This window comes from Furipterus horrens, unplaced genomic scaffold (assembly GCF_987537825.1).
Source record: "Furipterus horrens unplaced genomic scaffold, mFurHor1.1.pri manual_scaffold_7, whole genome shotgun sequence".
Lineage (NCBI taxonomy): Eukaryota > Metazoa > Chordata > Mammalia > Chiroptera > Furipteridae > Furipterus > Furipterus horrens.
The window spans coordinates 107,357,889-107,374,038 of NW_028327177.1; the positions used below are offsets into that span (position 1 = coordinate 107,357,889).

At 40.0% G+C, this 16,150-nt stretch overlaps 1 protein-coding gene across 1 annotated transcript in view; it reads right to left on the bottom strand.

Moving 5' to 3' along the window:
• Positions 1-408: 408 nt before the first annotated feature.
• Positions 409-16,150, bottom strand: part of ATP1B3 (ATPase Na+/K+ transporting subunit beta 3) — a 38,351-nt gene continuing 22,609 nt past the window's right edge. Inside the window, exons 3-7 of the mRNA XM_090284241.1 lie at positions 13,865-13,972; positions 10,297-10,478; positions 7,957-8,010; positions 3,919-4,002; positions 409-1,082 (exon numbers count right to left, since the gene is read on the bottom strand). Coding sequence (XP_090140367.1) covers positions 912-1,082; positions 3,919-4,002; positions 7,957-8,010; positions 10,297-10,478; positions 13,865-13,972 — 599 coding nt within the window. The 3' untranslated portion in view covers positions 409-911. The remainder of the gene's footprint in view (positions 1,083-3,918; positions 4,003-7,956; positions 8,011-10,296; positions 10,479-13,864; positions 13,973-16,150) is intronic.

The window sequence follows — 16,150 nt, forward strand, 5'->3', positions numbered from 1 at the left end:
AACTCCTAAGAAGCAAGAAATATTTCATGACACTAATCAAAGAATGCTAAAATAAAACTCTACAGTTGGTTGGAAGCTTTCCATGTTTTATATTTCACAATTTATATCTTTTATTAGAGTCCATGGTATGCTAAATAAAAGCTGTAATAAGGTATTTCACGAACTATTATACAATATAAATCTTAGGAATTTAACTGCATTAAAAAATTAGATGCATATTTATATTGGATAACCTAAAAATGCTGTTTCACTGTGGTCTGAAATATTTTATAAGTGATTTAGTCCCAGCACTAATAATCCAATCACTATTTTTTAAAACATGTTTTACAAGAAAAAGTTTGCATTCTTAATCAGAAAGATCAACAGATGAATTCAGCATGTAAAAAATAACTATGCAAAACCCAAGACAACTTTTCAAATCCACTTTTATTTTCTTTTCCTCTTCACACCCAGAACTTCTCCACACACATTTTTGCAGCTGTAAAGTCACTTCATGTTGGTCTGGTATGACTTCACCTCTAAAACTTTGCTGGCATCAAAATATGACAGTTAACCAGTGTTAAATCTATAAAATATTTACATGGCACAGCACATTAAGCTTTAGACGTTTGGCAATTAAACCACATAAAAATAGGACAAGACAAGACCCCCACGTTCAGAATCAGGTGTTCACAGTCCCCATCTGGCATGGCAACTGTACAATGGTTCCCAAAGGCAGCAGAGGCAACAGGCAGTTACTTCAGAGGACATCAGACACTATGATCTGGAAGCACATTATAACGTTACCCCAGTGTCATGTACCACCCACCTCTCTCTCAGGTGGTCTCATAATTCTAGAATGTCAGGTCCAGCTGATACAAAATGAAGACAGACAACACAAAATTTACCCTGTGGACATATTCTAACTCCTACTATGCACGCATTGTGATTTTGAACGCAACTCGTCCTAAAAACTTGTCACGTTCATCATGGTTTTTCAGGTTGGGTGATCCAACAATCTTGCACTCAGCTGTTACTTCTTTTGGGGTACTGCTAGCACCAAAGCCGACCTGGATAGCAACTAATGGCTGTAGATAGCCCACCTGGCAAATAAAGGAAACAATATTATAATTCAATTTCAAAGGAACTTCATCTATACTTCATTAAGAACTGGTTTATTTTGTAAAATATTAAAACCAACAGGATTTTAAACTATTAATTAGATCTATTACTTTCCATTCTCTACCTTTTTTCCTTAAAATCGGATGTTCATTTATTTTCATTAATAGAAGTGTTTATGGCTATGAATTTTCCTCTGAGAATTGCTTTAAATGTATCCCATAGGTTGTGATTATGCTGTGTTGTTTCATTATCAGTATTTTTTAGATATTCTACAGTCTTGGCTTCAATTTCCCCTTTCACTCAAGAGCTGTTATTTTTGTTTTTTGTTTTTTTTAAGATTTAATTAATTTACTTTTAGAGAAATGAGAAGGGGAAGGGAGAGATATAGGGAGAAACATAAATGTTAGAGAGAAATATTGCACACCCCCCAACTGGGGACCTGGCCAGCAGCCTGGGCATGTGCCCTGACCAGGAATCAAACTGGTGACCTTTCAGTTTATAGGCCAGCTCTCAAACCGCTGAGCCACACCAGTCAAGAGTTGTTTAATAAAAGGTTTTAACTCCCTCACTCTTTTGGAAATGGTCTTATTTTAATAATTATTGCACTGTGATCAGTGCAATAATTATTTATATTTCTACTTTATAAAACTTGAGGATGTATTTTTTAAAAATTTTATTTATTCATTTTTAGAGAAGGAAATGGAGGGGATAGAAAGGGAGAGAAACATCGATCAGTTGCCCCTTGCACACCCCCAACTGGGGAGAATGGACCAGCAAACCAGGCATGTGCTTTGACAAGCAATCAAAGTGGTGACCTTTCACTTTGCAGGACGATGTTCAAGCAACTGAACCACATCGTTAAGGGCTAGAATGTATATATTTTTTAATGATAAATGTTTGTGACTGTTTCAGGTGTGCTTGAGGATATTTATTGTATTATTATGTTTGATAAATAGGCGTAAGATCTACCTTACTGATTGTGTTACTTAGGTCTCCTATATCCTTTCTTATGATTGCTGTGAAACTTGGTGCAAATAGTTGCTGTACTAGCGTTGTGATTTCTAAATACAATTGCTCACTAAAAGGAAATATGGGCCAATTCCAGGGCGGGGACGGGCAAAGTCCGAGGTGAACCTGGAATATCTTGTGGTGCCAGAAAGGAAGTGCCCAAAGAATCACGGCAGCAGTCGAAAGTGCAGAGAAGCTGCCTGAATGTCTCCCACCAGTCAAGTGTGAGACTATTGTAGCACCAAAATAAATGATTATAACCCCCTGAATAACATAAGAATCCATGAAAATATACTAAGATACATAAATAATAAAAATAAGTGGTAGAAAAGAAAAAGTTCTTCCTTAGAGTAGAATGCCAACTGGTAAATGGAAAAAAGGTGAAATGTAATTAGAAAAACATTTGGGAACAGTTCTATTAGTAAGTGATTCATGCAAGAATCAACAAACGCTAAGGCTAGGGGAGAAACAGAATTTTAGGAACTCTCAAAGTATTCTCCCCAGATGATATTTATTTATTACAAAGGAAAAAAAAAAAAGAGTAACTTTACAGAAACCTGGCTGACACCACCTTAACCACGTGGTCAAGGTTACCATCATCATTAATGGGACTCATCAACACCATGTCCCCCTTGATATGCTCTTCTGAAAAGGACGTAACATTCCTTCTGAGGCACATCTGCCAAAAATGTACCACCTACATTTACTCATGAAAACATCAGGCACACTCAAATGGAGAACATACAGCAAGTCAAAAAAGGCTTGTACTTGTTTCTGAAAAGTACAAGGGCAGGCAAGAGACAGACTGACGGACTGTGCCAGGTTCCAGGTGACTGAAGATGTTGATAGTGTGACATCCTGGAGTCGGAAAACACTTTTTCTTTTCCAATAAAGCATGTTACTGGAACAACTGGTGAAATCTCAACAAGGTCTATAGATTGGATAATAGTACTCCTATAATGTTAATTTCCTTTGGTTAACTGTATTATGGTTACATAAGATAATGTCCTTATTTTTAGGGACAAACACTCAAGCAGTTAGTGTAAAGAGGCACCACACTTATAACTTAGTGCCAAATGGTTCAGGGAAAAAAATTATATATAAATGGAGACTGTTAAAACAAATGAGATGAAATATTAACATTTGGGAAATCTGGGTAAAGGGTCTATGGGAATTCTTTCTACTACTCTATTTTAAGTTTGAAATTATTTTAAAATAAGAAGTTTTATAAGCATATATACAGTATGGTCCCCAATTTTTTTTTAATCCTCACACAAGGATATGTTTATTACTTTTACAGAGAGAGAGAGAGAGAGAGAGAGAGAGAGAGAGAACTATTTATATGAGAAACACTGATCGGTTGCCTCCCATATGTGCCCTCACTGGGGATCAAACCTGCAACCTTCTTGTGTATGGATGACTCTCCAACCAACTGAACCACACCAGCCAGGACTGATCCTAATTTTATAAAATGATTTACTTATATACATATACTTTAAAATATGAAATAAATTAGACTGCAATATAGTTATCTCTGGGTAACAAGCTTTATTTCTTGACTACTCTATATTCTCTAAATATTCACATTCTAAATAATGAAAGAGATAATGGTATTTTCTGCTTGGATTTTGCTATTTGAATTGTAGCCATGGAATCTCAATTTGTCACTGCCATTTATATTTAAAAACTAGAACAAACGATGCACAAGTTACACAAGTCATGTCTACAGATTCAAGACAAGTGACATTTTAATACAGATGAGCCAGTTTCCCAAGAGGCACAATTACTTAAGAACTTCTAAATACTTACATGCAGTTTCTTCCCATAATAAGGAAAATATTTTAAGTCTAGATGTCCCTCGGGAGGATAAGTTGATAGAGTTGTGTTTTCACCCTAGAATTGAAAGCCAAACAAACAATAAAAACCTTTTTAGATCACAAAAAAGCAAATTAAAAAGTGGGTTTATATTACAGCAGTATCAGTTATGAACAATATGGGGAAACCACAATGTCGTCCCAACTGCACTAATCACAGGTGTATTTCTGAGAAGAGACTGGCTCACCTGGGTTCCAACCTCTTGAAACGAGCGATCCCGACTCTCCTTACACTCCCTGATACACGTGCTTTTCCATGGCCGCACCTCTGCCTTGCAGCCAAATCTACGCACACACTGTCTGTAAAATCTACTTGCCTTCCAACCACCAAATGCCCGTTCTTCGGCCGCTTGGCAGCGGACATAACACCAGTGAGTTTAGGATCAATGTATCCCAATGAATAAAATACTGTGCTTCCAGACCGGAAAGCACTGGCTGCCACAACCTGGCGGGGCAGCAGGCCCAAAGTTTCAGGTGGTTAATAACCACAATTTCTGTAACCAGAGGGGGAAGCACGGTGATGTGGACAGAAACTATTAGGAAAAATTTAAGGTACTCCAAGCAAAGAACCGTTCTTAATACGAGCACATGTAATTCAGTTAAAAGTATTACAAGTCTACTGGAATGATATTCCATGTACTTAAAAAAAACAGATAAACATGACAAATACATAAACATAATCACCATCTACAATCTAACTCATTCCTGCTATTTGTTAGCTATTTCTAGTATTCTTCTTAATAAGCAATTTATAAAAATTCTCTTCTAACACCTTCCAAATAGGTCTAATTTTAATGACTGTAATTTTAACACATACTAGGTAACATCATATAGACAATTATTAAAATCAGTGGCAAGTTGACTAAGTACTAAGTGAAATAAAACATTACTAAATGCTTGAGTTCCAGGTTTGAATATACTAACTTCTACTCTGAAAGCACCCACGGAACACTGCAGCTTATTTCATTAGTTGTCACAAAGCTCAGGGACATGGGCGGCAGGAAGATCACAGCAAGGGCTGGTGCTGATGTCCAGACCGCCGCCGGGGACAGCACCGGAGATACAAGGATGAGAGTAACTGCAGAAGCCGGTTCTCATTTGCAAGTCCTACACTACCGCTAGCCCTGCACTCCTTATTTAAAAAAAAAAAAAAAAAGTCTAAAATAGCATTTTATATAAGAAAAAATAACCCCTCTGATACAGGTGCTTTTCTTCACTGCTTCTGTATAAACAACTTTTCCTTAATATAAGCTTAATTCACAGGAACACAGAGATGCTCCCCCAAGTGTGAAAGGTTTGCTTGGGGCTACAGTGTACTTCAGTGTGAACTGCCAGCAGACACCACACCTCACTGATGTTTACCTCAGTCCCTGAGGCCTGACAACTGTCAGCGGGCAGGGTCAGTCACGGAGGGTGAACTGAGGCTGAGGCTCCGGGGGAAGATCACAGGCTCGCGATTTCCCAGATGTGACAGACTTTTAACTGCTGCCTTGGTCTGTACCTAGACCCTAATGTTAGCAGGCTTTTACTTAAACTTGTATTTGATACCTTCTGTAAAAACAAACACTCAGAACTTGCGAAATATGGAAATGTGTATTGGAATAATGATGAGCTTCTTTAGGGTAGAGCACACATGTCCTAGTTTTCTAGGTACATGAAATGGTACCACACTGGAAAGTATAAGCAACTAGGTACAAGAATTTATTAACAGCCACTAAGTTCTACTGAAAACAAAAGTTTTAAGATTAATGTACTGTGTTTCTTTTGTACAATCATCACCCATAAACTATTTAAAGAATACACACCAAATGTTCTACGCAGTGATTATCTCTGGGTAGCATTACCGTGTTTTTCTTCTGCAGTTTTCTAAATTTTCTCAAATGGACATGATTCATTTTTGTAAGAAAATAAAATGCCAAAGAAACGAGTGACTTCAGCATGTTAAAGGCCGCCTGTTAAGAGCATGTTCCGTCGCCCGTGTTTGTGCAGCGGATGTTTCCATCTGCTCTACAGGGACACTAAACTCACGCGCTCCACCTGATTGCTCCTCTGTGACTAGCCTCGGAGTGAAAGGCAAAGTTTTACAAGCACTTCTAATTTCGTGTGCTTTTTCTAAAAACAAAAATATCCCATGACTAAATAAACAAAACAAAAACCCCATCTGTTTTGATTAGTTTATGTACCTTACACATAACAAAAATAACCTGAAATCTGAGTCATTAGACCAGGAGTTTTCATTAACATTTCCCCCAACTACTCTAAAAGCAAAGGATACAGAATAGATAAACAAGGAGAAAAATCCATTTAAAACCCTAAGGGATGAGTTACATGGAGGATTTTTACACTGGCCAAGGTTTATACAACTGAAACCTTAGGAAAGGGTCATTTAAAGCCTTTGCCCTTTTGGCCTAAATGTGTGTGTGGTTCCCTCTTGGTGGTGTTGGCTCTGGAGACCCACCGTCCAGGCTTATCTAGGTAGACTGTTGACACGCAACAGCTCGTGCCCACAGGTACACTGTCATGAAAGGAACACTTCTATGTGGCTGAAGCCAAGCCCCGAGCCTCAGGAACTGTCCATGAGAAAGACTGCAAGCACGGAGGTTCATAAAGTTATACAACACAGTTCCTAAATGTAGCTTACAGCTGGAATGTGTTCTTTTGTCTTGAGTTGACAGTATATGCTCACTAGGTTTTTAGAAGGACTTGTTTACCAAGAAAAGCTTGGCTTCGATGTAGCATCTGGTTTTAAGGGCGATTCTGGCTTTTTATGCAAGTTTCCTGCGGAGCTGAGTATGGCACAAAGAGGTCAAGTGAACTGCCTATGGTCACACCTCAGCCCAGATGAGAAACCACAGACTCTGCGACTTCTTGTACTCAGGGGTAAGTGCCCAAAAGAAACTAGTGAGGAAACTCTAAAGCAGAGTTCACAGAGTGTGGGCCCCAGACCAACAGCATCACCATCACCTGGAAACTTCAGGTAAAAATGCAAATTTAGGGCTTCACTCCAGACATGCAGTCAGAAACTTCGGGAATGGGAATCAATAAGCTCTCCAAGTGATTCTGATGCATGATTGGATTTGAGAACCACTGAGCAGTGCGTGCCCAAACAAGAAATCCATTCATGGTTAAAACAAATTATTTTTTTCCCCTCACAAAGTCAGAAGCAATTTCAACCTTTCAAGTAAAATACTTCTGACACACAACTGGGGTTGAAATGTCAATATTTTGCACAATGATAAAATTAAGTTCAGAGCTCAAAAGTTTCTCCTCAGAACCCTATTAGCCGCACTTGTGACCCGCAGGAAAACGAAAGAAACCGTGAGACGGAAACGGCGTAGCTCCCGAGAACAATAAAGCGGAGATGGAGAGAACGATGCCTCCACCTTAAGGAAAATGTGTCATGTTCCGTTAAATCTCAGATGCCACTGATATACATTACTTTATGTACCATTAAGAAAAAAAAAAACCTTACGATAAGACACCATTAAGTACAAGCCAACCACAGTTTCAGTGTAATTAAGCCAGAAAAAGACTTAGACGCAATGAAATCTGGTATCTGGAACTGTAAAGGCAATGTGTGTGGAATCAAATGCACACGGAAAGCAAGTCTTTTTAAATTATCATGAGCAAAGAGAGAAGGGCTACCCACAAAGGTTGGTGAAATTGTATTCTTCTCAGAATGGCACTCTAGAGCTGGGGTCCCCAACCCCCAGACCGCGAACCAGTAGGTCAGTACTGGAGTCACTGGCATTACCGCCTGAGCGCCGACTCTATTCCCCTGGCCTCTGCCCTCGGGAAAAACTGTCTTCCATGAAACCGGTCCCTGGTGCCAAAAGGGTTGGGGACTGCTGCTATAGAGGACTTTAAAATTGTGACAGGGAAGGAAAAGAAATTACTAAAATTCATTAGACTTTTAAAGTATTAAGATATAATAAAGTTTTAACAAAAGTTGGGTTATTTTTTGAATACTAACCTTAGAAACAGAGCATTCTATGCTTGGTTTTCCTTGTGGCTTTAATCCAATTATCTAAGGGGAAAAAAATTGATTGATTGAAACATTACAAATGTATACAGCAGACCTTTCATTGCTGGGGACTAGGTTGTAAGGGTTGAGATGAACAATAACTCTATGTATTAAAATCATGTTACCTGTGCCTTTTTGCTAATTTTGCTTTAGAGAATTAGAATGAACTTTTCAATATAATAATCTTACCAACTAGCTATCTTATTACTGTACTAAAGCATAGTATCGCACTTGCTACCCTTAAAACAAACAGAAAACTTTAAATTCCATTATTTATGAGAATAAATAATTAATGCAAATAGTAATAATTGCAGAGGCATAATATAATGAACTGTTCTTCATGAAAATATGTTAGATCGTGCCCTGGCCAGGTAGCTCAGTTGGCTCAAGCGTTGTCCCAATACAGCAAGATTGTGGGTTTGATCCCTGGCCAGGGCACATACAAGGAACAACCAATGAATGCATAAATAAGCGGGAAAACAAATAAACGTTCTCTCTCTCTAAAAGAAATAAGAGAAATAAAAGAAAATATGTCAGATGATAATCCTCATGTTTCCATAACACTTCCACAGAGCTGGACCACATTCCTTATGCATCGGTTCCACAAAATGCATCCATTGGCAAAACTCCCATTTTAAGATGCTCACGGCACCACTCAGTTCTATAGACGAGTCAACTTTCTTGTCTGTAGCTGACATAACTAACTCTTGTATGAATGATACCAGATATTTATCCACCTATTTTGTGAGATTCTTGGCATTTTGAATTTATATGCATTTTACATGTGAATGCCTGTAACTGTAAATAGTCCTCACGAAAGACAAGCATCACAGCAACCTAAATAATAATATAACAGCAATAACTGTCCTTGCCCGTGCGATGACTTTGGAACAACTACAGTTGGGATGCACATCTCACTGCGGACGCTGTGTGTCTGATGCTGTCTTCCTGTCATGCTCTGCAAAGCCCACCCCATCAGGAACTATTATCTCGATCCTCATCATTCAAAGAGGACATATTGAAAGAAAATAAACTCAGAAGATTGGTCCTGTGGGAGAAGGAACTGGAATTTCTCTTGGCTTTCCATTGGGAATAGGTTTTCTAGCAGTCTAATTGTCCTGGAGATATTCCTGGGAGGTTGGGATTATAAAAGGCACCCCTGTTAAAGAGAAAAATTTACTTCATCTTACAAGCTACATTTCTAGTTTCACATTACTTTTAGCTTACTTTATTAACCTGAGGTCTTAAGAAAGTCTTGCTGAAACATCCCTCAATCATTTATTGGCACTTCCTCTGTGTCAGGCCATTTTTCAGAATGATTTCTTAGAGGACTGTGGGACAGACAGGAAACTGTCACTGTCCATTGGGGGAGGGGAAAGCAGGGGGGCTGGGAGGGGGGGTCAGTATGGGCACTTTAGGATCCAGCTGGCTCTCCCTACAGGGCCACTCCTTATTTAGCAGCACCAACTTCTGAAGACTCAAGCTGTACTTCTACTAGGGATGGCAGCGATCTGCTTCTCGGATGATGCCTTCAGTGATACGTGAACTCATCACCTTGAGAGGTTGCCACCTGTTTAAGAAACTGCCCTTCCCCTGAGGAAGTGCCCAGGGATGGCCTCACTTTCTGTGTCCTGTACCAGGCCCTCAGAGGGCAGTGGTGCCCAGGGGTTGGGGCCACGGCATTCTAGAAGAGGAGCCGCTTCCTTTGCACCACGTCGGCAAGCTATCATCACCTACACAGGGAGACAACATCAGCTTCTTAATTTGCTAACGGACATACAATTCAGGCACCCCTTCTATACAACACAGCAAAATGCTATCGGCTACCACTGAGCTCATCACAATGCAACTGTATTTGTATTTCTACTATTTCATTGTATAAACGTATACTATAAAAATATGCTTTCCTACTAAGTCAAACCTGCATATCTTCCCCATGGGATATTAAATTACTTTACAACGCAGGACTCAAAGGTGAGCACTGCATGTGGACAAAGCCCTGCTTTGGGTTTGACACCCAGGACAGCAGCCCCACAAGGCACCATCTACACCTAAGGGCACATATTTCCAAAAGGAAAACACCGGGGTTGGTTTTACTCCCTGAACCATGAGTAATCTGTGAACCAATCTTGTCTGTTTCCTGTATTAATTTTTCCGGAGGCCAATCAATATCACTGTTAGCCTGTTACACAAACTATCGTAAATGAGATAACATTTTAAAAATACTTGCCCGCTTCTTAATAAAGGGTGTTAGGAAAAAGCAGCAACAGCAGCAAAATATGTACATACTCTGTTCATTTTCACAAGAATACAAGGGCGTCCACTGGAGTAGCCAAAGTCAGGAGAAGCAACCCCACTGCATTCTTGAAGTAAGGCAAGAGGAAACTGACATGCTTTATAAACTGGACCCTCCTGTTCAAAGAGTCCTCCATCAGTACAGTTTATGAGGTTCTTCTGTTCTGAAGCATATGCTAAAAAGGAAACATATATGTGTGCATAGATCAGCTGAAAAAAAGATCTTAAACACAACCAGGAATATATTCCCCTTTGGATAACATTCTTGAAAGACAAAAACAGCAATGCTAATTACTAGATAATTTTAGGGAAGGAAAGTTACATCTGTTCCTTTAACTGTTAAGAGTTATCTAGTGCTCTCAAGTTACTGCATTTCAACAATGATACAAGCTGGATTACAGATCTCTTTTCTCACCATTAGGTGGTCTTAGCCAAGGCCTTGGCATCGTCTGGATACCTTCTACGCTCCTGCCCCAAGCTACAATGGTGAGGACATAAAAAGGTGCTGCTGCTGCCCCTCTGGAGCTTACAGTGCGTGCTGAAGACAGGTGTTAAGTATAAAATCGTAACTGAAGGGTCTGAAAATACACAGCACTGTGTAGTCTATACTAAAGGGATTTCAAACAGAGCTAAGAACTAATGTTACCTTGGAGAACGGTGTTTTTAGCAGACGTGGAGGTAACTAGACTGACTTAAAGTGATAAAAGAGACAACTGTTACAACTTGGAGCTGGGGAGGAAGGGAGGGGAAGGGACAGACATGCGTGCCAGAGCTTGCCCTGCACTGGCACCGTGTTCGTGGTGCGACAGTGAGCAAGCCCAAGGGGCCCCTGCTCTCACCTACCGTGGGGCTGGAAGACACTTGCTACTCAACAGTTTATACACAGCGCCAGTGTCTCACAAAGGACTGCTGGGGTGTGGGGCTAAGTGACCCGGAGCACCTAAGTCTTCGTCCTGAAAGACCCCACGAAGCTCTAGCAGTGTGAGCCGAGGCCTTTCCAGCCCACGCTTTAGAGCTGCAACCCTTCCAACTCTTCCCACCTCCCTTCACTCTTTGTTTCCGACACAGCGTGAATGACCTTCTGATACCTCACGAGGCAACAAGTGCCACAGAAAGGTTTTTCTTGTGTTTGCTGATGGAACCTAGAAGCGTGCGTGGCACAGAGAAGGCACGCAGAAAAGTAACTGATGAATAAACAGGACTGCAGCTAACAGGAGCAGGGCAGGGGACGGTTTTCATTACAGACCTTTCTTTACTATTTGATTTTTAAGCCTTGGATCCTACCTCCCCAAAAGTAAGTGTATCTTTAACTAGAAGGGAAAGACTTAGGCGGGTATCTAATAGAAGATGTGGGGTCAAAAAAGGGTTTTGATTTAATATAGGAGACAGTTGAGGGAAGATCCAATCAAGAGGTCAGATACACCCAAGAAGGACTGTAAAGAAGGTAATGTTTCTGAGACAGTGTGAGGGGCCGAGATCCAAAGCCTGGCTGGTGGAGCAGGTGGCCTTAGGTGACAGGAGGGCAGCTTCCCTCCTCAGAGCAGGAGGAATCAACACCACAGACAAAAGGGGTATAACTGACTGTCTGTTGTATTAGTAGTGGGGAAACTGGGGGAATTCCCACCTGAGTTTCAATTTTCCCTTAAAGCAGAAACAAAGGTTATAGTCACGTGCCACTCAATGACAGGGGTCTGTTCTGAGAAACGCATCCTTGGGTCAGTGCTTCCCTGTGCAAATATCAGACTGCACTTCCACAAACCTGGACGGTGTAGCCCACTACACACCTAGGCTATATGGTGTAGCCTATGACTCTGTAGGGGAAGAAAAATTATTTTCCTGTCCTTTTGGGCTTTAGGCTGAGACATCCCCATAATAAAAGATTAACAGGAGAAAAACAAAAGTTTAATAACATGCGTACCTCCTTTACACAAGGGAGAAACCCAGGAAAACTGAGTAACTAGCCACAGGAGCCCAAAGCTGCCACCTTAAATACTGCTGTCAGCTGAAGAGAAAAATGTTGGGGTGGGAGTGTCAGTTATGGGAGTTTACCTGGAAAAGCACAGTAAACAAGGGTAAGGTTGCTAAGCAGGTTTGTGTCTCTGTCTTCTGCTTGGATAAGAGTTTCCAGAGATAAGGGCCTTCCCCTTACACATGGAGACTGTTCTTGCAAATGTCAAAGTCTTTTTCTAAGGATAACCTCTAGTTGGTTTTCAGAGCTGCTTCCATGGCTGCTGTTTCTTAAAATTAACCAGCCTAAAATAACCCCTATGCCAGAGGCATTTTGGGGTGACAAATTCTGTTCCCCTACAGCTCCTAGGCTACAAAACTGTACAACACACAGCTGTTGAATACTGTTGGCAATTGTGACGCAATGTATTTGTGTATGCATTGCGCTACAGCCTTAGGATGGGTACTGTGTCGCTAGGCAACAGGAATTCCGCAGCTCCATTACAATGTTACGGGACCACCGAGGTAAATGCAGTGATTGACTGAACCATCATTATGCGGCACATAACTGTGTATGAAGAAAGTAGGTTCTAAAGAAAAAGGCAGGGAAACAAAGGTTTGAGTAGAGGTTGGAAATAATTATCCAGAGCAAGTCCACAGCCGAGCCGGCAGTCAAGCAGGTGAGGGGGGTGATCAAGTAGTCCGGTGCTAATTACCCGGTGGAAAGTCTCTCCTCGGCAGCACCTGGCTGCTCAGGGGCAGGTTCTAAGAAAGAGCTTCATCCAGGAATTTTACGGCTTCATCCATTGGAATTTATGACAAATAGATGCAAGTCATTTCAGAGTACCAGCAAGAGAGAAAAAGAAATAAAAAACCATGGAATTAAGCTTCATGGGAAAGAAAACTGGGGGTAAGGGACCGGGATAAAGGAGCCAATGAACTGCAAGTCCCAATGAGGCAGAAGACTAGTGAGGGAGGGTTAAACAAGCAAACTGCAAGGACAGGCGGTTATGGGAGGAAAGCCTTGACGTGTGATTTTGGCAATGGAGTCCTGCATGTTCTAAGGAACAGCTGTAGGTGTGTGTGGCTGAGGAATTGGCGAGACAATCAAGAACCAAGAGGCCAGGGCACCTGATGTGATCCATGTTAATAACATGGGGTTAGGCCAAGCAAGATGTGAGAGAAAACTGGGCCAGGGTGGCTATTAGAAAGCTTTAAACTGGTCATTCCAAAAAAACTCAAAACTGATACATAGGTTTGTTTTTTAATGATAAACAACGTTCCTAGTCCCCTGCACAAGCACAACACTGGATGCAAAATATCCAAGCACTTAGAGGCATTATTTTTATATAATATAGTTTTATTCTATTACTCAAATACTTTCCATTTTAATGCAGATATAAATGTTAGGCTTAGAGCCCTCTTTCCAAAAGTTAGAATGTCATGACTAACTAATCATAAAATCTACTTGCAAGTCCTCTTAGCTGACTGTGTCTGACAGGAAAAAAAGAAGGTAAAACAGACTCTAAGAATTAGTTCCCAATGTAATCATAATTTGGTACTAGTTTTCATAATAACTAAAATCTTTTATCTTACTCTAAGAAAAGATACTTACGCTTTAGAAATTTCTTAAGGTCTTCAATGTATCCTTTATAGGACTGCGGATCAGACATACTGAATGAATACTCCAACGCCGACGCTGGTTTTGGATAAACCATAAGTCCTATAAAGAGATAAAGGAGAAAGGGGAAAATTAACTCTAGTAACCTCCCTTCTCTCCTTCCTCCTACTCCTAAAAAACACATCGCAGTAAGTTATATGGAAATTTGTGTTCACTGGTAGGCTGGAGTTACCAAGAACTTCCCATTTCTGACTATGAAGGTCAACGTGTCCAGTGAAAGAATCTCAAATCCTCAAAATCACCTCAGAGCAATTAGAAACCTCCCTAAATCTGTGGTTACAGTTAATTATAATTGCTCTGTTCCTTAAAAGAGGCAAGTTTTACTCTGTACTTTCTTTCTCTTTTTTTAAAAAAAGATTTTCTTTATTTTGAGAGAGAGAGAAGGAAGGGAGAAAGAGAGGGAGAGAAACATCAATGTGTGTGTGAGAGAAACATCCATCGGTTGCCTCTCACACCCCCCTAACTGGGGACCTGGCCCCCAACCCAGGCAAGTGTCCTGACTGGGAATGACAAGGCACAAATGACCCCATGATCACACTCTGCATTCACCCACCACAACGGACACAGCAGGTCACTTGAATCTGTATGATCCCATAATGCCTAATTTTCTTACCACTCTACCCACAGAAAAATTACTATAAAATCAGTCCTAACTTTTAAAATAAAAGCACTTAACGCAATGTGGACAAAAAATGGGCACTAATAAATAAAACCAAAAGGAACCTCACAGAATGATCTGATCTAAAATTCCTAACTGGGCAGGTTATGGTGGGGAGACCCAGCTGAGGCCTGTACTTTCCCTAGTAAAAGGTTGTCTTTGCCTTAAGCAAGCCCTGTGCATTGTTTCTGTGCATCTAGTTAATAAACCTTTCAAATGCCTCTTTTTCAGACTCTTCCTGAGGGTAGCCACCCTCAAGAGCAAACAATCTTGTTAATAATTTGTAGTCCAATCTCCAGAGCCTCACTTTCTCTGCCCTTCCTGTAATCTTCCTTAAATTGCAAACTGTCATTCTGGGGAGCATTTGAGATCTTGCTGCCCAGCAATATCATCGGTTTGACTCAAATAAACTCTTATCAAAATTCTCTACAGGTCCGGACATTTCTTAGGTCGACAGTAGAACTAAAACCTCTGACCATCTGGTATTCAAAAGGGCAATCTGTATATGTCTGACAGTTTGTTTTTCCTTGGCTTTTATAGCAGGAACAAGGCATATTATACTGTAAGCAAAAAACTACCAGCCAAGGCAGCTTGCATGTATCTACAAAAACACCTAACTTTTAAGAAAAAACCCAAAATAAAACATGCAGATTTCTAAATTAATTTTAAAGAAAAACATGAAGATATCAGTTATATTTAGAAACTGCATTCCTTGACATGACTAATTTCTAAGAGAATTTTAAAAATAATTCAACTTACAAAATTCTGTACGAACATGAAAACAATTTCCGACACCAAATTCTTCTGAGGCTGCACAGCAATGCTCGAGGAGCCCTAGTTTCTGTGCTTCAGCAGCCCATGTGAAATTCTGAAGTAAAACATCCACAGCAGGACAGTGCAGTACAGCCACATACTTGGCACAGCAGACTCCAAATAAAAATCTGAGCTCACCCTAAACCAAGACCATCACCAGAGTATTGCTTTCCAATTTCAACCACTGGGGTAGGAGCTGAGTGTGTGTGTCTGTAGGGGTGTGGATCGGCAGTAGGTGTGTGTGACATACACACACACACACACCCCAATTTGAAGCCAGTAATTAGTTTACTGGATACAAACATATTGAAATGATGGTTACCGTTAAAAAATAAAACAACTTGGAAAATACAAGTAGAAGAAAAATAAAAATTGCCCATAATCCCTTTATGAAGAAAATAAATGTTTAACAAATGAATATATACTCTCATCTAATATTATACATACATATGTGTGCATATATTCATGTATTTAAACTAATGATATATTAAGAACCACGATACACTTGGTAAACAATTTTAAGGAACTCAGTTTAAAACTAGGTACTTAAATATCTTAAATATATTTTACTGTTTATATTATTCATACAATTATAAAGTTTAATATTTCTAAAATAGATCAGATTACGTTCAACAGTAATGAACTCAGATAACTTAAATAGCAAGAAAAATCATTATTATTTTAGAATTGGTCTAGCTTGAAAGAAAATAGCTACCATGAGAAATGTAGGAAAATTAGCATGGAGCTAG